This window comes from Balearica regulorum, chromosome 8, assembly GCF_011004875.1.
Source record: "Balearica regulorum gibbericeps isolate bBalReg1 chromosome 8, bBalReg1.pri, whole genome shotgun sequence".
In the NCBI taxonomy this organism is placed as follows: Eukaryota; Metazoa; Chordata; class Aves; order Gruiformes; family Gruidae; genus Balearica; species Balearica regulorum.
The window spans coordinates 25,430,652-25,452,836 of NC_046191.1; the positions used below are offsets into that span (position 1 = coordinate 25,430,652).

Consider the following 22,185-nt stretch of genomic DNA (forward strand, 5'->3'; position numbering starts at 1 on the left):
AAGTTTCTACGGGGATAATACCTTTCAAATCTGCAGAAGGTGATGGAAAACACCAGCTTTTACTGGTGGGTTTAGGTCTACCACAAAGGACACGTTACACTTTCATATGCATAGAAACCAAGTGTTTTCTTTTGGCCTGAGTGAGTTTTGTGTTTGATTAGAGGAAACGAGGAAATAAGAGAGGACCAAATGAAATTTTCCATGAGACACCGCACAGTGTCTCATCTGACTCTCACGTCCAATATGCTGCATCGGTCCACAAAACAGTAGGCTTTGGGATGAAAAAGATAATAGTTACATCACTATAAAAACACTGTGGAGGAGACGTATACCTCCTCTGCCGCTTCACTGAGGGATTCGAGTCAGCCCAGATAAGAGGACCAAACTTCTTGGACAAGAGGGAAAAGAGAGTCGTGTCCCTTGGTGGATAAGGAGCGCGCAGGATGTGAGCGTTAGCAGTGCTGCACCAGCCAGCGCTGCCCTCCCTCAGGCTCTGAGCTGGTTTCTGTAAGCTACGCTCAGGAGAGCCGCTGGCGTACCAAGTTTAAGTCCAGTAGCCAACATCCCAGTCCGCTACCCACTGGCATGAAATCTTTCCATTTATTTCAGTAATGTTTAAATTAGACCCCAAACTATTTATGTGCTTGAGAATCTCCAAATTCCCTACCACAGTGTTTCACAGGGTCCACCAACACCCAAAGTTGCCTGTGGCGGTGCAAAATCTGCTCACGTTAAACAATTACAAAGGTTTGTAAAGCTGCTGATTCTCCTGTCCTTTCCACTGAATGACAGCAGTATCACGGTTTTTTTACTTGAGTCCTCCTATTCTTCTTGAAAAGTGAATAATATTTTCTACCAAATATTGTTTGAATAAATTTGAGGACTGTTGTATTTGCTGCACAGTTGGTTTGGTACAAACCTCAGATATTTGTATAACAAGCTCAGCCTCTCATTTAAGTGGCTCTGTGTATCAAAACAGATAAGTGTTCCTGATCATTTGTAACCAAAATATTTTTCAGATCCTCAAGAACAGGAATTCTTTTTATTGCTTTTTAGTGAAAAACTATTCCATAGGCCTAGTAAAGTGTGCAAACATTTTTCAGACATTAGGAATGGAATTTCATAACAAGAACTGAAAAAATATTCTGCACAAGAATGTATTCTACAGGCAGAGTTCATCAGGAGATATGTAGGCAGCTTTGTTTTATCTGGAAACAACACAATTTCATGGACCTTTGATAGTAATTTTAAGCATATGATTAGTTTCCAAGACATTAACACTAGCCTACAAGATGGTTTGTTATGTTAAGCTGATATGTCCACAGCATTCAGGAGCTATAGCACTATCACTGTCTAAAGTAGTGGTTGGAATCAAGGACTGTGGTTCCCCTTCAGGTACCTGAATAAATGTGGGTAGATTTCCTGAAGTGGTTAATTGGTAATACCTGGGAAATCTCCATATTTACACTTTATCTGGCATCCTTCATGTATATGTATATACACCTATCTGAGGTGCGGGTAATTCTGTTTTTTCTAACTTTAATGGTGGTGAACAAGCTTCTTCTGAAGCCACATTGGTCTGATACATCAATAAATCCCACGTAAAGCCTCATACCCATGTTTCAGTTCTGTTAATTTTACTGAAGAGGACAAATGTTGAATCCCAAGAGATTGCTGGCACCATGCACTCAGTGTAACTTATCTTTTCCATCATAAACTCCTTAACTTCCGCTATGTTGCTTTTTCTTTTCAGAAGCACCCAGGGGAAAGCCCAAACTATATTTTTCAGGTTGAAATTGAAGTTGGAGGGGTTTTTTTTAGAAACTTTTTATCAATTATTTGAAATTTATGGATTTTAAAAAGTTTATGGTCTGGTTTCAATCAGTATTCGGTCAAGTTGCCCAACAAATAAAAAGCATCTTACAGAGCAAAAGTGGAAGCCCATAGGTGACTAATGCCTGCTGTTGGGGTATCACTACTGTTTTGCTACTTTCTAGATAAATATCCATATTTAAAAAAAAAAAAAAATCAAAAATTTACCACTGACCATAGTTTCATTTCCACTTTCAGTGGAAAACAGACACTGAGATATAAACAAAAGACAAATAAAATAATTATCTCATCAATTGTATTTTTAAAAGCAAAGTAAATGGAAACATGCAGAGTTTTGGTGTGAGATCATAGCAATACCTAGAAATACCAGAATGTTCATTCATGTTTCGATAGTCTTTAGGATGAGATCAGAGTTATACATTTTTATCTACAAAGATAACTGGAAGATAGAAGTTTTTTTCTTGCTCTTATAAGGAAAAAAGTAAAAGTAGAGTATTCTTTTTATATTTATGAGTTAATTGTTCTAAAGCAACTTTCAGAAAACCTTCCCTCAGTGCTAAGCCTGCTACATTATTGGAAGATAGAAAAAAATAGATAAAAAAGAACACTAAATCTCATGAACCATACAAGAAAAAAGATGTAAAATTTAGTAGTCGTGGAGTGCATGGATGTGCTATAAAGCGAGCAATGACTGAAGTAAATGCCCATGTGATGTGAATGTGAGTCTACAGGGAAAACATCAGAAGGTGAGAAAAAGGAAAACAATGCCATTGCAACATAAAGGATGGTGTACAGACAAAATGTGTTAGTCTGAATACTAAATGTGTTATGTGAATACTGTACTTGAGCTGATTCCTATACTGCAGAGTGTTACGCTGTCACATGTCATCTGGGCTCCCTTTTCTACTTATATTTACCATGCACATTAAATATTCAACTGCTTTTCACTGATGCGTGCAGTAATGCTGGCCTTGTGAGGAGCTTTCTTGTCTTTCCCAGCTAAGACACATCAGATAACCTTATTGCCTTTGCATCCTAATGTTTTTGTACCTTATGTTATGACACATATTAAATGTGTTTCTTGAAATATCCTCTTAGAAGTTTTAGTTAAATCCTGTGTTTTGAATACAGACTAATAGAAAATAGCAAAGGATATTAAGGGGCTGTTCTGCTCTGAAAAACAACTGTAAAAATGGTGTTGTGACATTTCCAATGACTTCCACAGTAGAGCTGCTCATTTTACAAATCTAAAGATGTTTCTTCTCACCCCACATTTGACCTGGCACGGGAATAAAGCTGGGCTTTCTCTGGCTCCTACCATCAATGGTAATGATTCCACCATGATGGGTGATCTACAACCACGTGAATGACATGAAAACAAATAAATTCCAGCTCTTCCCTCTCTCAGTTACGCTGACTCTGGTAGCCTAATAAAAATAGTAAAAACTTTCTTCAGCCAATGAAATAATATTATTTCAATAGCCTTCATCAGACTCTGATAAGGTTACCTGTGCTGTACAGTGCTTTTCTCCAAATAGTTAACATGATGAGGGTTTTCTCAGGGTAAGGTACTACAGAGAATAAATCAGAAGTACCAGAGAATAAATACCCTTTATGCTTACCGTAGCAGCCTTACAGAACAGGGGTTATACAGACCAGACTGCTGTTTCCTTCCTGCAGTCTGCTCCCTGTTCTAGATCATAGGAGCATCAGGAGAACTGATAGGTGAGAGTTGGGTTTTCTGCTCGTGGATAGTTCTCCTGACTCGCGGCTTGCTCCCCACTCAGAAAAGCAAGCCAGCAGGATGTGTCATGGGCTGGCTAGATTTCCACGATTGCTGGAGGCTGAGGGCATCAGTTTTGAACAGGGATTCAGTCCTCTCTCCTTTGGTCCTCAAGTACTGCTGGCTTCAGTATGATTTTAGAGCACGTAAAGAAGTAGGTTTAACTATCTCTGATTTTATGAGATTGTGTTACTGCAAGACAAGGACCTCAGCACAGTGGAGTTAGCTATGCAGGACAGGGAATTTCAGAAAAATGGTTTAATTTTTAAGATATGTTACTGTACCTATTAGTCGGTCTCAGCAGGCTGCAAGAGCACTGGAGAAGACAAAAGCCACAGTAGATACAAACGTGCTCACTTACTAAGACATCGATCTGATGCTTCCCAATGGCTTGATCTGATCTTGCTGCCTGGAGTCACCGGTTGTTCAGCTGCACCATACGAGGGGGACCTGGAGCTGACCTCCGTGTGTGGTGTGACCCTCTGTTCCCTCTCTGCAGGTTAGAGCACCTGGGATAAGCTTTTCAGTGACCTGGGGCACCCACAGCTCCTCAGCTGGTGCTGTGGAGGAGCAGTAGGTGAGTGGCTTGTCTGAAAATCAGGGTGGTAGCACTTCTCCGTTTCAGTTGATTTACCCAGCTTGATTTACTTCATCATTTTACCACAGTGCTTGAGACTATATAGTATTGTCCTAATGTTGACAACATTGAGCATTGAAGCTTAGGCTAAGAAGAAAGATTATTACATTGCCTTGAAATAATTATATTTTAATATGAAAAATATTTTTTAAAAATTATGTGTTGTAATTTTGGCCTTCTATGGCTCTTAAAACCTTCTAAAGCTTCAGAGGGCCAGCAACTTCTCTTCTTTCATGGAGGCTGAAATCTGTGTGTTGGAGCATAAACACGAGCCATCTAGGGCAGAATCGTTATTTCAGATTGAAGGTGTTGACTATATTGCTATCCTAGTTTCACAAGTGAACGAACTCTGAAGTATGGAAATGTCCTAACCATCTGCAGTCAGAAAGAACATAAAATCAGGACAAGAACAAATCTATACTGATCACAAAGCAAGCAAAGTTCTTTCACCAAATACTTTCTCTTACAAGTGTGTAAATTTCTTCTTTGGGATTTTTTGTTTGGTTTTTTTGCATTCGAAGATGCAGACCACTAACACTGCTCTTGCACTCAGTCTCCTAATATTGAGAAGTTCTCTGCTGGAAAGAGGAGGTGAAATATTGGTGGGGTTTTTTTCTTTTCAAATAATATCCTAAAATTCCTCTAAACTGTTTTGCAACCTCAAGACACAAACTGACTCAGAATCGATGTAGTGGGAAAACTAACCTGCATGACTGTATTTGCCATTATCTTGCTCTATAGGTCTTGGAAATAAAATATTTTGTAATATTTCTGTGTATAACAGCAAGATAGAGGTATACAAGAGCAAAACAAACAGGCAAGGTCACAGCGAGATTGAGGGGAAAATGGTGTAGTAGTTACATTCCTGGTGTCCACATCTTTTAGTCGAATGGTAATTATCCATTAATAGCCTCATAAATATGAATATGTAAATAGCTAAGGAATGCATTATTCATGAACCACCAGGCATTAATTATTGTAATTAAGTATCATTTGCTATGTTCATATTACTAACCCTTGCAGTTAATGAATACATTAGCTAATCGCTGTAGAGCAGATTCAATCAAAATTCTGCGTGTCTGTGCTATGGAAGCCTGAGAGAGTTATATTGAATTTAGTTTCAATATTGAACATATCTTACATGCTTATCAGTGTATTTTTAATGACATTAAACGTGAATCTTAACCTCCAGTGCATGATGCTTGTCCTTGCACCCGGGAGGATGGAACGGTACCAGCTGGAAGAGGATATGAAAGCAGCAGCGGTGCCCATCAGAGAGCAGAGCAGTAGCTACCTTAAGCAGAACTTTAATTCTGGGACACGAAATCCACCACCACTTTCAAATTCCATGTATATTCACGTGTACAATAGGAGAGGGTATGCTTTGTGAGGGAGCGCTGTCCCAAAGGTGCAGCTGATGATAATGTTCAAAGAAACAGTTCCAAAGTACAGGCTGAGCTGTTCGCCAGTCGGCGCAGGGACCGCGGCTGCCTTCTGCTCGCACAAGCAGAACACAGCACCAGCAGGATGTGCTCCTGAGCCTAACGGGGCCTCAGGGCTCTCTTGAAACACAAAGTAAAATGAATACCCAAACTCTCCATTGTTTTTTCACTCTCTGGAGCTCTATTTCAGATAACAGTAATCTAAGTAACACAAAAAGAAGACTTGCTGGAGGTTTTTTGTGGCTCTTTTTAGGCTCTAGTTCTTAGAGCCAGGGTTTGTGGTTCTTGAAGTAGAAATTCTGATGAATTTTTCATTGCAAACAAAAATTTCTTTATTTTTAGGGAGAATCACTAACTCAAGATATAAAATATAAGTTCAAGTGTTAAAAGTTAGTAGATACAAGTAAAGTTTTCCTTTGGCTGAACTTCTGGGTGCCAGGCCAGGAAAAATATTTGCAAGGAACGAATGAAACCTGGTTTCATCATTGTGAGTTTGAAGCAGTTTTTTTTCTGTTTTTAGTTTCACCAACATACTGCAGTCACATGCACTGAGTAAATTGAGTATTGGATCTAGTTTCTTAAAAATTAAATGTTCGTGGAGCAAGAGAATTCAAGTCAGCATACAAGATCAAGGATATTTTCCAATTCACAAACACATGGGCTCTTTGTAGTTAAAAGTGTGATAGGATACTGCTAGTAGAGTCCAAATTGTACTAGAACATTGCAGAGGAGGGTCAGTCAGAGCCTGTTTTTTTAAGGGTCAGAAGTAGGAGCTATTGTCAATATAGCAACTGTCATTCCCTGCGAATACTTTCCAAGTGAAATACTTCTCATGTGTTTGCCAAACACGTTAAAGAATACCCTTTCATTCATCCCACAGCTGATGCAAACCCCTTTGCTCTCCTAGTACCTCCATCATTGCTGTCTTTCCCTTCTTTTCAGAAATCTTACTTCTTCCTTAAGCCTGAACACTGGTACCTCTCATTACCTGTATTTCTGAATGACAGTCACTGACATCTGAAAAACAATTTGAATCTTCATATCAAAATATAGGGACATCAATTACAGATAATATCAGTATTCGGCATCACAAGGCATGGCTCTTGCTGTTATATCTTAAACATGAATAACGGCCTTTTCAACCCCTCAAATTCTAAAAAAAATCTTAGCATTTGGATTTATTTACAAAAAAAAAGTGCTTAGTGTCATTATTCATCCAACTGTTTTTTCATGTTTGCTTCTATAGCTGTTTCCCTTTAAATGTCCTACACCTGCATTTCTTTAAAAAAATAATTATAAATCAATAAAGTTATTTTAATTCATCTGGTATTTGCTTCTTTATTTTTTAACCTAGCAATATCAAGTCTGCTCTCCATGGGGTGTGTTGGAAGACCTGCGCATGGGAGGCCCAGCCTATGGGCTATGATATCTCAATGGAAAGAGATGACCCATCAAAATGCTAGCAGAGACCTCGTAACGCTCAATGGTTTTGTAAGTACTGACAGTACGTAAGGAGGAGCCACGTAATGAGAGGCCCTCTAAGCCAAAGGGATGAAATCCCTTCCTCTGAATTGTTGGTCTGTGGGCTTGCTTGTTTAGTTGCGCTCTGTAAGGTACCAAGAGGTACCCGGCAGAGGCAATCGCCTTGATGGGCAACACGGTATTGCAGCACGGGAGGTACCTGCCTGGCCCTGCACGGTCAGCGCTCCTGGAGAAGACAGAGGGAAGATAGAACCTTAGCTTTTGTGTGGTGTACCTGCAAAGTGCAAACGTTCAGAAAGCATGGCACACTTAAAGCAAATGAAAAGAGTCATGAGCAGAAAATGAGGAGCAGACATAAAGAGACAAAGGCAGAAGGTTTATTTTGTGTATACAGGTAGGAAAGTTATGTACACGTGCACAATGGAGTGGGGAATACAGAAGTACAAAGAGGAAAGAACAGTCTTTCTGAAGTCAGAGGATGTTTCATGATGAGAAGGCATCAGAGGAAGGAAAGAATTCAATTACAGGTGTGTACTCAGAAAAAGAAAGACTGAATTGATGCTCTGCTAATATATTCTAGATTAATAACTTGCATATTCCTGTAAATCTATATAAAAACCTGTATTTAATATTGTATTTACACTCTCATATCAAGTTTCTAGTTTCGAAGAGAAAGAGTTTTGGAATCTCTATACAGGTATATTATTTGTTTTGCATATTGTGCAGATAGCTATAGTATGTCACTGTTAATACATGTATTGCTTTCTTCAACATTAGTACCAGGATGAAATTTTTGCTTATTGCACTGTAGTGTATATTCTATAAAGTACATAATGGCTCAATTTACTTATGTGGGAGCTGAACTAAATCCAGTGAGAAAAAAACCCCAGACTTTACTGTGATTTTCTTAATTTTGATTTTTTTTAAACAAAAGCTTGGTTTGAAGAGCTTTGGTTAGCAGCATCAGTTTTTTCATTTGAATTTTCAAAATTTCTTATTTATTTGCTTTTAGTTAGCATTCTGAAATATGATCATTTCCATTTCAAGTTATTTTTGTTTAAATTTTTCATTTTTAATTTCAATAATACTGAACCAAATAGCATTTCTAGTTACAATTAAATGAAAACTACAGTTTGGAATAAAATTTCCAATATAATAGGTTGCTCATTATTTTAAATTTCTCCATATGAAAGAAAATTAACATTTTAACTCAAAGTGAATGTTTTCATTTTGTTTTGTCTTACTTTGACATTTTAAACCAAAATGCAGACATTTAACACAGAAATATCGATTTCATTAAAAACATTTTTTTTTTTCCTTCTGACATGGTAAGCTAGATCACATTCTTTTATCTGGAGTAAAAAACCAGTTTTCCAAAACTGTATTTTCATTGAAAAAAGAAAAAAAAATCCAAAATGCAGTTTGGTTTTGGTTTGTTGTCTTTGCCTGTGTTATATAATTCATGATATTAGATGTGATTCCCAGTAAGAAAGATAACCAAGCCCTACATCTGATATAATACACAGTTTTGTTTCTGACACTGCTACATTAATTTATCCCCAATGCTGGAGCACGCGTTCCCATCTTGTGTTTATTGTTTGTTTACGAAGAGGAAAGGAACTTTTAGCTCAATTCTTGGGGTTTTTTTAATAAGAGATTAATAAGAAAATTACCCCAATCACTTTTCTGATATGATAAAGACAGCAAAGAAATCATCCTTGTGTAATACAATTACTATAAGTAAATATATTATGATTAAGTTTTCATACTAAAGGCAGGTGCTTGAGACAGGAATTTGTGACATATCACTGGGATGAATCATGGTATTTTCCACAAATGTGCAAAAAATGTGGTGTTTTGGTGGTTTTTTGGGGTTTTTTTTCCCCTGAAAATAGGAGTAGACTTTTTAATAGCACTGCAATTATGCTATTGTTGTTGCTGCAATTATAGGCTGAATGCTATTTGGGAAAATAACAGACTTCAGGACGTTTATGAAATGTGGAAAATAAAAAAGAGAGGCTTGATTGTCAGGCAGTGACTTCAGTTATATCCTGCCATGGCAAAACAGGAACCTTAACATCTCATTTATACACATTTTAACATGTCTTAATGCAACTGTAGGATTAAAGGTGGCGTTTGGTCTTCATGAACACTCCAAGTCCAGTCCACAGCAAGTTGGGCAGGACTGAAGAAACAAGGTGAGGTTTGAAATTGCAGAAACTGAAATATCAGTGGGCTCAAGGACCTCTGGAGAAGATGGGCTTTTCTCTCTGGAGTCATAAAACCTAATTGTATAGTGTGTGTTAGTCTTTCCTATAACTCTGCTATATGGCATGTCACTTAATAATAAAACACCACCTTAATCATGCTTACTCTTCTGGATCATCACTCAAGGACACGAGTTAAATGACTAAAAGGAGTACAGAATCTATACAAATGCAATATGATCATGAATGCCCAAAGAAATGGTTCATAAATGGTTTTTGCCTTAAAGAGTTGTTCAGACAAACCAAACCTCACTTTTCGCTTGTTTTGTATTTATCAATGATGTACTTCAGTTGTGTCTATGCTCTCAAAGATAACTGCATGGATATTTTGCTATTATGTTTTTTGCTAAACCTCCTGTTATTCATAAGTTTCAGTCCCCTGGTTTTCCACAAATTCTTTAAAGAATGAAGATAAATCAACTGAACTACGTTGATTGCTTCCCGAGAAGGAAAAAACCCTGTAGTGTTGTCTGATGACACTCATACCTTTTGATGGATAGATTTACTCCAAGTTGTAGAAATCTTTGAACAAACAACAAATTTGTGATTTTAAAGTCTGATGTACTTACTGACCTTTCTTGAAAGAGGAATCATTGCAAAGATTAAGACAGCTGTATTTTATCTCAGTATAATATGTCAGAGGTGTACAGGCTACTGGAGTGGAGGTGCAGGATTAGTGATATAAATGCAGGATTGTCACTAATTCAAACAGATGTGAGAGTGTCCGCAGCGTGTTGCCAATTGCTAATCCAAGCCATTATCTAATTATCAAATAATGTTGTATATGAGTTCACAGGTGTGAGACCAAACTGCCAAAGAAACAGCAAGGAGCATAGTCTGTAATGCAAAGATAGCAATAAGATTGAATGGTAAAATTAGCCTTTCTGAAGGCTGTGGATCTTTGCCACTCATTGCAGTAGGGTTTGAATGCCTCCATCGGTATATCTTATAGGTCTCGTTAATATGTATTGCCTGTTGGTGTGTCCCACTGTTGCCCACTGGCAGAGTGTGTGTGGTGAAATGCTCTGAGGGAAGTGGATGAAACACTTTCAAAGATCTGCCAGCATTTGTTCTAAAATTAGGTGAAAGAACTAAACCATACCCAATGTGATTCATGATACAAGAACTCTGTCCTGAGCATCTGCATGACAAAGTTCTCATCGTTCACATTGTTATATTATATTAAAAGGAGCGTGATTTTACACACAATGTTTGCTTCCATATTACGGCCAGAGTTGAAGAATGCTTATACAAAATGGAACATTTCACATATGTTCAAAGAAATATAAAACGATTTTTAAAACTCTGATGTTCATGTTGCTTTGCTAAGCTGTTTGATCAAGGCATCTTCTGCTGCATTAAAATAGAAAAGTTTAAAGACTGCTAGTAGTCTTCCTGTTCACCCCACTCGACTGCTGGGTCATCATCCATTCGTAGAATAAGATAGGAGAGAAGCTGAAAGAGATTCTGCCACAACAGTAAAGAGACAAAAAAGGAGAGGTCGCTTACATCTATCTCACAGCGGTCGCCGGCATAGTTCACGTCGCAGAGGCAGTGGAACTTGTTGAGTAGGTTCTGGCAGAGGCCCCCGTTCAGACACGGGTCGGAGCTGCACTCATCAATGTCCTTTTCACACCTAGAGGAAAGACTGTAAATAGTGAGCATCTGAAATCACAAATCAAATGCATCAAACAGGCACATTTTTAATTCAGAAGTTTTTGGGGAAAGGGAGAGGAGGATGCTCTATTTGAAATCTGTGGTATATTGCCACATGTGTTTATGATTTTATTAACTACCTGATTAGCCACACTCAAATCCTAAACTTCCTGTATTATTTTCAAACACAGATAGTTAAGCTGCAAATTTCATGTCTGCAAAGTATTTCATGGTTAATGGTGCTTAACAATGTGAAATGAAAGTTTGTGTATGATTTTAAAGCTAGATCTGGCACAAGTCCTGCCGACAGGTTGCTGATCCGTTTTCATTGTTCCGGGGAGCTGAGGGCACATTTTTCCTCCTCAGTAGTCTGGATGTAAGGCAAACAAATGCGTGTTTTTCCCAGCAGAGTGCTCCTGGGAATGTTCAGCTGGGTTTTTTGTGGTTGTGGGGTTTTTGTTTTGTTTTGTTTTGGGTTGTGTTTTTTTGTTTTTTTTTTTTTTTTTTTTTTTTTTTTTTTTGTCAATTCGAAATGCCGATAGATCCCAGCAGAATCTCCTATCCAGTCTCTCTGAGATGGGCCCCGAGAATGGTAAGAGTGGTGCAGAACAAGCTTAGATATGTATAGTTAAATGTTTTTGAGTTAATTCTGATGATAAAGGAAATTTGAGTTCTCATAATTTCTCAAAGCAACTAATTGAACGTTAATGAAGAATGTGTGGGATTGTCTGAATGCTAGTAATGGTTTGGTGATTTTTGGCTCCGACGGTGTTCCCTTTTAATTCTCTGCCCTTTTTTTTTCAAATAACGCTAATAGTTAATCCTAATTGTTCTAGATAAAAAAGCAGGTTTATTCTTGAAGAAGAATGTGAGAAACTCCCTCTGAATTGTAAGGAATTGCTTTGTTCAATCATAGTCATAACCATGCAATAAATCTTTAGTGTTAGAGAAGAGCAGGTCTTTATACTAAACATTTTATTTGATTTTCTTTATTAATCTATGAAAATGTTTCAACAGTTTCCTTCAATGGTAAATGATATTAATATACTTCCAAAAGCTAAATAAAATTATTTATCCAATGTATAGAAAATTGTATAGCTATGAACTTACCTATGGAAATCAAAAGACCCCCAAACCCTCCCAAATCTTCCAGGGAATTAGGCATATAAATCCAACTGAACCTCAGGAATAGTTAAAAACCTAACTCTCTTAGCTAATTTTGAAAATCCCAGCCTGAATTGAATCAAAAATTTATTTTAAAGAGACAGCAATATCTCCTTTTATGAAGAGAAATATTTTCACATTTCCTTTTCCAGCTATTAAGTTCATTGGGGTTTTTTTTGTGATCCCAAGTCAATTGATTGACATAGAAAGATACTATTTTCTCTATATTGTGCGTCAATGGCTTTCTGAGGGATGAAATATTGTCTTAAAGGAAAATGCCTGCTTTACCAACCTAATACATAAATATACAAAGGGTTTTGGTTTTACTTTTCTTATTAACGGATATATTTGAATTTGTTCTGAAAAAAAGGGGGTGTGTAATTTTCTCATTTGATATACTAAGATCTGCAAGCATGAAAGTGCTACTGGTTTATGGTTTGGCAGCCTGGAGTAAAAGAGGACAAACAGTCAACTTTAGACATTGGAGAAGAATGCCTCGGTGTGATAGTCAGTTAAAGTGCAGCGTGCTCGGTACGAGGCTGCCGGTCAATACGAGAATCATGGGAACCATAAAATAGAGATTATTGCCAGCCAGTGGGATGGATGGAAGGAAGGCTCATTCCCAAAGCTGTAGTTAGCAAGTTGTCTGGCAGGGGAAGGAAGAAGGAAGAAGTACTTTCCTTCTACCTTGAAGTCCCAAGAAATGTACACACTGAAGAAGTGTCTAAGAATATTATTTTATTTTATTTTATTTTATTTTATTTTATTTTATTTTATTTTATTTTATTTTATTTTATTTTATTTTATTTTATTTTATTTTATTTTATTTTATTTTTTCACCTTTTTTTGAATATTGTGAGGTGGTACACAGACCTTCTGGCTGAGTTCAACAGGATGATGCAGATGTGTCTGCCAACTACACTGTGCATTGAGTGGGTGGAAATTTTCATTTCATCTATCTTTTATAACTTACTGTACTGTTTCCACAAAATCAGTGGGTTAATATGTTTTTGAGAGAATTAAAAGCTTTTGTTGAAAACTTCTTTGTGTTTGCAGAGCCAGCGTAGCTTGGTCCTGTTGAACTTTTGGATATTATACTCTGATGTAATGCTGATTTCACTAAGAGCACGTACAGTATTTCCTTCCTCACAATCCAAAAAGGTGCCCGTACCTGTTCACACTATACTGTGACTGTGACAATGTCTCCCTCCATTTCTACAGCACCTAATGCCCTGTGGCTGTCAGACCTCTCTGCTCCAGACCCATTTGTAGAACATTATCAAATGGTAAGTGTGAATTGCGAAAATATGCTACAAGATCCAAATTTCACTGTGAGGAAGGCCCCTCTGTTTCAGACTAAAATATAGCTTGTAAAAAGTATCTCAATTTCTTTTTTAAGTAATAATTCTGTTTTCATACTTCAGCATTCAGTAAGAAAGTAACAAGCTGCAATGCTACCAGGTATTTAATCTCTTACCATCCCTGTGAAAGAATAGATCGTATATTCACAGCGCATACATGTGAAAATGAAACAGCTTTGCATATTCAGGTGTCAGTGTATTGTAGCTGGTTTTTATTTATGAGCAGGATATGTGCGTTTACGTGTCCCCACCTATGGAAAGATAACATTCTAGCTTGTCATATACAAAATTGGCATGGAAGCCAAAGCCAAAAAAAAACAGGCACGTAGAAGCAAGCGTACAATGCTTTCTAAGAAATAAAATCTTGCACCGGAATTAATGGTGCTATATTGGATTGGATTTTGTCGCATTAATTTGTGATTTTTGTCTAAGTAAAACTGCTATACTTTCAGGTCCTCAAAGTCACTCAAGCAAAGAACTGCTGAACTTAAACAACTGCTTTGTCTGTATTTCTGCAGGAGGACAAAACCCCTGTGGCCATTACCCTCTGAACCCTTCTGGAACAGCTTTTGGAAGCGTTGCTCCACAAAGATCTGCTGGGTGAAGCATCTCACCGTTCTCCAGCAAATCCTGGCAGGCAGACACATGTCAACTCCCCGCTGAGATCGGTGCAGTTGCCATAGTTGAAACATGTGAGGTTTCTCTCTTCATTCCCACAAACTGTATACGGTAATCTTCTGTACCTAGGTAAACGAGAAGGCGCTGGCAGTTATTTGCACTTTCCTTGTTTCTGGATGTCTCGTGCTCTCTCAGTTTTTCATTTGAATCTAGTCCATTGCTTTGGTGGAAAATATTTAGATCTACCTTGCAAATTTGTTATTTGAATGCAGAATCTAGTGCTGTTAGTCTCCAAATAGAGGGAGCAGTGGTCCTGCTGGAAAATACTATTCAGTACATATGGGAAAGGCATTACCTTTTACCTATACATGAACAGTTTCAGGGGCTGCACACACTTAGTTTCCTTTGGAAAGGAAACCCCACATCTGTGTGCATTTGGACTCCTGGTGCCTGGGGTGTCAGGGTGCTTGTGGTTAGTGGTAGGCGGCAACTGAACTGGGGGAGCAATGCTGTTACTGGCTGGGGTATTGTCCACAGGAAAGACATCAGGAACTGAGGTTTAAGACTCACAGAACATGTTTTGCTTAACTTTTTTTAACTTGCTGAATTTGATTTTCCTTTTCCAAGTGTTTAATGGCAAGTTAATGATTAATTTCTTAGCAATAAATAAAAAAAAGAGGGACAATGCTCTACTTCCATTACTGAAATGGATCTATGTGATACCTGGACACCTTATTAGAAGAGTTAAAAAAAAGAGACTTAGCATACATAGACCATATTGAGCCAATATAAGGCATCTTCAAATCTCAGATGTCCTCACTACTCAAAAAAAAAAAAAAAAAGGTTAACAAAAATTGACAATTGTCTAATTATAGCCTAAAAAGACTGTAGCTGGGCAGCATGAAGACAATTGTCTGTTTGCCTCCTTCAGGCTGCAGCAGGCTGGGTTTGTTGGAGTCATCTGGATGAAGGAGAAGGATTTTGCTATCTCTGAGAGCAACGGGACGTGCTCAGAAGGGAGAAGTTTATGGCATGCAGAGAAGGGCAATTAAAGGAGAGAGAGCCCAGGGAAGAGCCTGCAGCCTTTACAGAGGAGTGTCTGAGAAGAATAGGGCACAGGCAAGTGAGGAGTCTCAGAAATGGTGGAAAGAGTGGGCTGTGTGGTGTCTGCACCCACCAGTACTGCTGGGCTGGGAGAGCAAGCTTGGAGGAAAAGACTCGTGTAGCAAAGATGCTGTGAGTGGGGAGAAAAACTTCTTTACAAGCCCTTCTATTGTTATTTTTCTTACCCACCAGCTCTGGATTTCTCTACTTATAGTTCTAGAGCTCTATTACTCCCATAGAGTATAGTTTTAGAGATTCAAATCCCTTAAAATTCTTTTTGCTAAAAAGATGTAGCACATCTATCTCTGAGCTCTGACGGACTTGTAATCCTGTCATCAGAGAGCTCGTAGGACCCAGGCAGGCAGCAGAGCTGGGCAGCAGAGCTGGGCCTTGCTCACTGTCTCCTGGCCTCATCAGTCTCTGCCTGAGCTGCCAGGTCTCCACTGCCTTGGTCCACATCCAATTGATTTGTACAGCTTTCTGTAATGCAGACGCTTTATACATTAATTCTGCAGCCATGATTAATATATAGATGCATAACATCTGTGCTTAAAATGGAGACATCAGTGGTGTAATAACCCTTCAGAAAAGACCTGACAAAATCAAATAGATCTGCCTTTTTTACAGTACCTGCAAAATTTTCCAGTGAAGTTACCAGCACACAGGCAAGAATATCCGTTAATCCCATCAATGCAAGTGGCTCCGTTTGCACACTGGTGGCCACGGCAGTTGTCTATGTCCTCTTCACAATTTAGCCCTGTGTAACCAGGTTCACAACTGCACTCGTAAGAGGTGATCCCATCAGTGCAGTTTCCATGGACGCAGGGATTTGAAGAGCATTCATTGATGTTGACTTCGCAATGGGTGCCAGTCCATCCTTTGGGACATACGCAATGGTAGGAAGTATAGGAGTCTTCACATATCCCCCCATGCATACAGGGATCTGAGCTGCAGACATCTACCTGCAAACACCCAGTAAGAGCAGGGTTTGCAGATACTTTGAGAAATTGCTCCTCTTGAGGTTTTTTAGTAGGGATGTCAGCATTTTCAAAGTATGAGAGATAAATGCCACTGATTTCTATGGTGCTCATGCATCCTCGCAGGCCATCCAGACTGTCAAAAGCCTTGTCAGCCACATAGATGTCTGTCTCTCCTCTTAAAAAGTTGAGGCTTCCTGCAGCAATAGTGCTAGTTGCAGTGTCTTTCTTGTTATCTATATCAATGTACCATCTAGAGAACTGGGACAGGGGCTCTACCATAGAGACCATCACTTGATGCCATTTCCCATCACTCACAGGCAGTGAACTAGCAAGGCTCAGCTTATAGAAGCTGTTGCCGCTTTGCAATTGAAAGAGTAATTTGGAGTTGTGAATACTGATGGTAACAAACTCTGGCTCCTTCTCTGCATACAGCAGTATCACATCCGTGTCCCTAGTTCGAAAGCCAAATACGATATTGGTGAGGTCTCTGCTGATTTTTCCGTTGCTTCTGTAAAATATCGCACTGCTTCGGCCACTAAACACTGCATTAGCAAGACCTGTGCAAAGATAATAATTGAGAAACCAGGCCAACTTTAAATCAATACGCGTAGAACAATATCTCTTCAGTGCCCCATGCTCCCCGCCATGTAAGTCCTTCTGGGTTTGCTGAAAAACCCAGTCAAATTCCACCAGTGTTTTGGTTATCCTTGCCTGCCCCTTATGGATATAGAAATTACAGGGCAGTGCCAGCACCAGCTTAATTGACATCAAAAGGGTGGTGCTTTGCATCCTGTCAAGTTATCATTCTAGAGATACAATTCTACATTAGTGTTAGCTCTCTCTTTCCTCTTTAGACAGAGAGAAGGAGGTGATCATAACTGTATACAACTCAAACCCGAGGCTGAGAGGGTACTTCGAGACAAGATATATACTTGTCATTTTATGTTCATTCCCTAAGTATGGACAGCCAGTTATTCCTCATGACAGATCTGCACGGAGCGAACCTTTGTTTTCAATTCCTCTTTTCCTAGGTAAAGCACTAAAGACATTTTAGAAAGTATTTGATTGGATCCCAATTTACTGTCACTGATGCAAAAAGGATGAATTTAATTGAAGCCAGTTGGCAAAAAGGCCCTTCAAAATCAATGTAAGAAGAGTGGTGCCTGTCACGTTTAAAGCCAGCTTCTCCTGCTGTGTACGCACTGCCGCAGCTCTCCTGACGGCACCGAGCCTGTGCTGGTGAGACTGGGAGGGCAGCAGAGTACTGGGTTTGTGCTGCTGTGAGTGAAAATTGATGGGCACCATTGTGGCAGTTTTATGGACATCTTCACAAAGGTATTTGACATCTTTCATTAGCATGGTTTCTACTAAGATGCACTAACTCGCTGGGCTGTAAATTTGCACGTTCTGAGATTCATGAGGATTACAGACAGGGAAGAGGGACAGGAGGGAATGTCTTCTGTCTGTACTTCAGACAAATTTAGCTTTTCAAGATCCTAGCACTGAGATGCCTGGGTTCCTGACCTATCTTTGGGCTCAGTAAATCGTGATGAAAAGAACCTCTGGGAGTCCGAAATTATTGAGTGTGTATCCCGATACAAAGGCAGCAGAGGTGTAACTACATTGCCTGGCACATGAAATGTGGTGTCTTTCTCATAGGAAAAGTTTCCTCAGAGGAAACCATCCTAAAAATGAAAGTCAGAGCTTTTCCAAATTATTTCTGCTTTTTAAAATGTCTCACAAAGCTCAGGTTTTTTTTAAGCTCATAAAGCTAAAATACTCCTGTAGAACTCTTATTAAGTCCTGCTGGCACAGCAAGCCATCTGGATATGTTTTTACTTCAGCTGTGACACTGGGCATACACTTTTGCTGTTACTTGATGTTCCCCGCATCAGCCTCCAGTATTGGCTTTGTCTCTTTTTTTTTTTTTTTTTTGGAGTGTATGTTTTCCTAAAGGACTTGCTAATTGTAGCCATCTACGTGGAACTATAGCCACAGCCCCTGGAAAACAGCTCTTCTTCTGCCTTTGCTTAGAATGGTATCCAGAGCATAAGACACCAGGCTGGCAGAGAACTCACCCGCCAGTAAAACTCCTTTTTTTCATTACCCTGTGTTGAACAACAAGAAGTCTATGCTGTAGCTAAGAAAACAAACAGTTAAAAATAAAGCTCTATAGGGTAGGAATTTTTTAATATCTATTAGGGAAACTCCCTAATACCAGCACAGGAATCTAAAGGTGATCTAACAGTGTACACCTTGAGTTTAGCAAAAGGAAACAGTTCAGATACTTTTAATTTCTCTGTCTGTGTGTGTTTATAGTCTACCGTAATAATGCGGTAATATTACTACTTTTTAATGCGATAGTAAAGTTCAGGAGAGAACGTATTTTCGTGTTTTCATTAAGGACATCTACTAGAGAAGGTGCAATTATTTTAATTTCAGTTATAAATTTTAACAAGTGCTACAATGCTGATTCTAACAATCTCAACAAAAATAGCATCATAGTGGTCTGTCAGCAAATTGTCTATGATAGAAATCTTTTGTTGACCAACCTTCTCATTCCTAAGAGTCAGTCATTCTAACAGCTCCCATCAGGCTGTGTGTGAATTTATCTTCCTTCACAGGATCGTTAGGACTTTCTTTGATAGCAAAAAGAAAAAATATTTCTTCAAAATCCTTACTTGCTTTTTAAATTCCACTCCAGGGTGGGAAGGAGAAGGGAAGTGGAGAAGGAAAGAAATATGCAGGATGGCTAATGTTCTTAAAACAGCTAATGGTCATCCATTTTCAAATAGACTGCTTGGCATGCAGGTGCTTCTTATGAAGATACTAGTTGAATAATTGTACTGCTGATATTACGGTGACTTTCTTCAAAGATATTTAACATTTAAGAAAATCAAATGATGCTATGTATGTCACGTAGCTTGTCTTTTCAGGAGGATGGAGAACATTCTAAGGTTAATCCAGCAGTGGATATCCTCTTATCTCTTTGCAGTGGAAGTATGAGGGATACACTCGCGCTCTGGCAACGTACTGATGCACAACTTCGACAAGTTGTGTTGAATAAGTTAAAAGCAAAGGTCCTGTAAACATCGGTGTCTGTGTCAGGGGGTCTGGTTGAAAATTTCTGGGTGTGGTAGGGCAGACTCTTCCCATTAATGTTACTTACAATTGACATTATTATTTTAATACAGAAATAACATTTGAATGAACTTTAAAGGCAGTGAATATTGAGTTTTAAGGAAATGCCAATGAAAGTCTCTATTGTTTCTAATCTGCAAAGACAATAGGAATAACTGAAATGTACCTACATTCAAATCCTTGGTGCACCAACTGGCATCGTGCTTCATGAGGACAGGGCCCAAGCTCACACCACTTAACTTCCTCACATGCCTTTCCCGCTGTGTTAGGGGGGCACGCGCAAGTGAAGTCATCCCAGATTGAATAGCACACACCGCCGTTGTGGCAGGGGTTGGACTATGAGGAAAGAGAAGAGACAACCTAAGTGTGAATAAAAGCTGGTGGACTCCCAACTCTAAGAATGGGGGACTATTTGTCAAAAAGCAGAATTCTGTTTATTTCGGATGGAAAGTGATAAAGACCAGTACTATGATAGCACAGCGTGTTCAATAATTGGTGAAAAACAGTATTTCAACCTTAAAATATTTTAATTCTCCCCTACACAAATACATTTTGCTGTTGATACTCATCATATGTAGCATAACTCAACAAAATCTGCTCTTTCTAGCATTTTTACATATTTTCCTAAAATGTCATTATCATCAAATAATGTGTGGGAACATAAAAAAAAAAATTAAAATAAATTCCCTATTATAAACATGTGAAAATGCTCTGAAAGATGTCAATCTTACCTTGCAGAGGTTGTCACTAGTGCAGCCTTGGGTGACATTGGTCAGAGTTCGGTTGAATAGAGAATTCAGTGGATTGGTGATGGGGAAGAATTCCAGCGGTTGGTTATTCACTCTTACATCTTGGATGCAGCCTTTGAAATACCCGCCATTTCTATCAGTTGCTTTGTTATCTGGTAGGCCTCCAATGTAAAGAATATCCTTACTTTGGATGGTTAGTACTGGAGTAGAAATAAAGCCTAGGTATTGAGAGGACTGGAACAATTCCATCTTCTTTGGTTCTATTTTTAATGTTATTAAGTAAAAGTTTCCATCATTCATGGGGTGTTTCCCTAATAACTTCATGGAATTTAGAGCTAACATTGCGAGTTTCCCACTTTCCAAGTAGACTCTTACGTAGAGGTAAGTACTATTTCTCAAAGCCAGTAACAAGCCAGAAGGTTTGCGTGTTCGGACAAACATTGATACGTTCAAATTTTCATTCTGAGTGGCATCAACAGAAAAAGCAGCATAGCCTGAGGAGTCCTCAGATCCAAACCGGCCTGGAATGTACTCTTGAGGTTAGCGATGTGGGAAAAGATTAAAAAAAGAGAGAGGAAGAGAGAAAAATAAAATAGTTAGGGCTAAAGGACAAGGGAGCCAATGCAATGATCAAATAGCTACTTCGGTAATATTTACGTATGGTAGTAAGATGTGCTGGTATTTATGGATGAATAAAGACTTGATCCAGCTGTAAATAGCTTCTATTTCAAAATTCCTGTTGGCTTCCATGACTGTAGCATTAAGCCCCAGTACAGGACCAGATGTTCTGTTATTGGGCATATTTTTCCCCTTTATCATGCTCTGTATCATGCTATGTTTTCAAATGGTTAAACAAGGACAGATTTCTACAGTTTCCTGGATTGGTCCTCAGAAAGATCATTCTAAAAAGAACCTAGCTGCTCTGATGCTCTGATGACCGTGGAAGTTAATGTAATTCTGGAACTTTCTGATATTTTCTTGCACTGATTCCAATCGTAGAAATAGCCGAAAGCTGCTCAGCAACCCCTCTTGTGTGAAACCTCCAAATAAGGCACCTATTTGGTGCTGCATGGGCTCTACCCAGTTCTCTGACAATTTTCTGTCGCTGGGGCTCAAAGCATGCTCATATACTACATCAACTTGTATCCAATTATGAATCCTGCTCGGTCCTGTGAGTGCCCATAATGCTATGGTGTCATGGGGGGAAAAATGATCCAGGATCGAGTAAGCCTTTTTCTTTTCTTTTTTGTGCTTATCAATTAAAACGATTAAACCAAAACCATCTGTCTCTCTCCCTTACTCTTTATTTTCAGTAATGATTTTCAGACTTGTAAGGATACAAAATATGTAGCCCAAACTGTATTTTATTCTGATGAATCATCTCATTAAAGCACAACAAAGTGTTTCTATTTTTACGCTTTAGGTTTCGTGATCTTGTCCTCAATATTATAGACTTCCTGCCTAAACACTTTCAAGAGCTATTTTTAATATATCAAATTCATAGAAAGAATAAACCAAGTTTTTTTTTTTTTAAATGCTCACACAGCTAAAGAGTCAGTTCTCTTTTGTGCAGTAAAACTCCTAGAGCGAGACCTCATAGGCCAAGTTTCCGCCTGCAGCACTACTTTTTTTTACGACTACATTAAAAACCCCAATGAAAATAGGGGACTGACTGCGAAGCCCCAACAGACCCTTAATAACCACACTGCACTCCTATGTGGCATGGTAATATTATTTAGCAACAGGAATAAGTCCCTTACTTGTTCCTAAACAGACAATTTCACAAATAAATTAAATTTAAAATATTTTAAGTTTATGAATAAGATTACCTATATATCTACATCTGCTTGTTAAAACTCTGGTATGTAGGAATAAATATTTGTTGAAATGGGTGTTTTGAGGCATTAAATCTCTTTAAGTTATATCTTCTCTGCAAGGTAGTACTAGAGACTGAGACATTTTTTCAAG

The 22,185-nt window shown here is 38.6% G+C and overlaps 1 protein-coding gene across 1 annotated transcript in view; it reads right to left on the reverse strand.

The window, feature by feature from the left end:
- CRB1 (crumbs cell polarity complex component 1) overlaps positions 1–22,185 on the reverse strand; it is a 102,854-nt gene that overhangs the window by 12,348 nt on the left and 68,321 nt on the right. The window contains exons 7-11 of the mRNA XM_075760146.1: positions 20,200–20,750; positions 19,639–19,804; positions 15,978–16,884; positions 14,240–14,368; positions 10,954–11,080 (exon numbers count right to left, since the gene is read on the reverse strand). Of these exons, the coding sequence (XP_075616261.1) occupies positions 10,954–11,080; positions 14,240–14,368; positions 15,978–16,884; positions 19,639–19,804; positions 20,200–20,750 (1,880 nt within the window). The remainder of the gene's footprint in view (positions 1–10,953; positions 11,081–14,239; positions 14,369–15,977; positions 16,885–19,638; positions 19,805–20,199; positions 20,751–22,185) is intronic.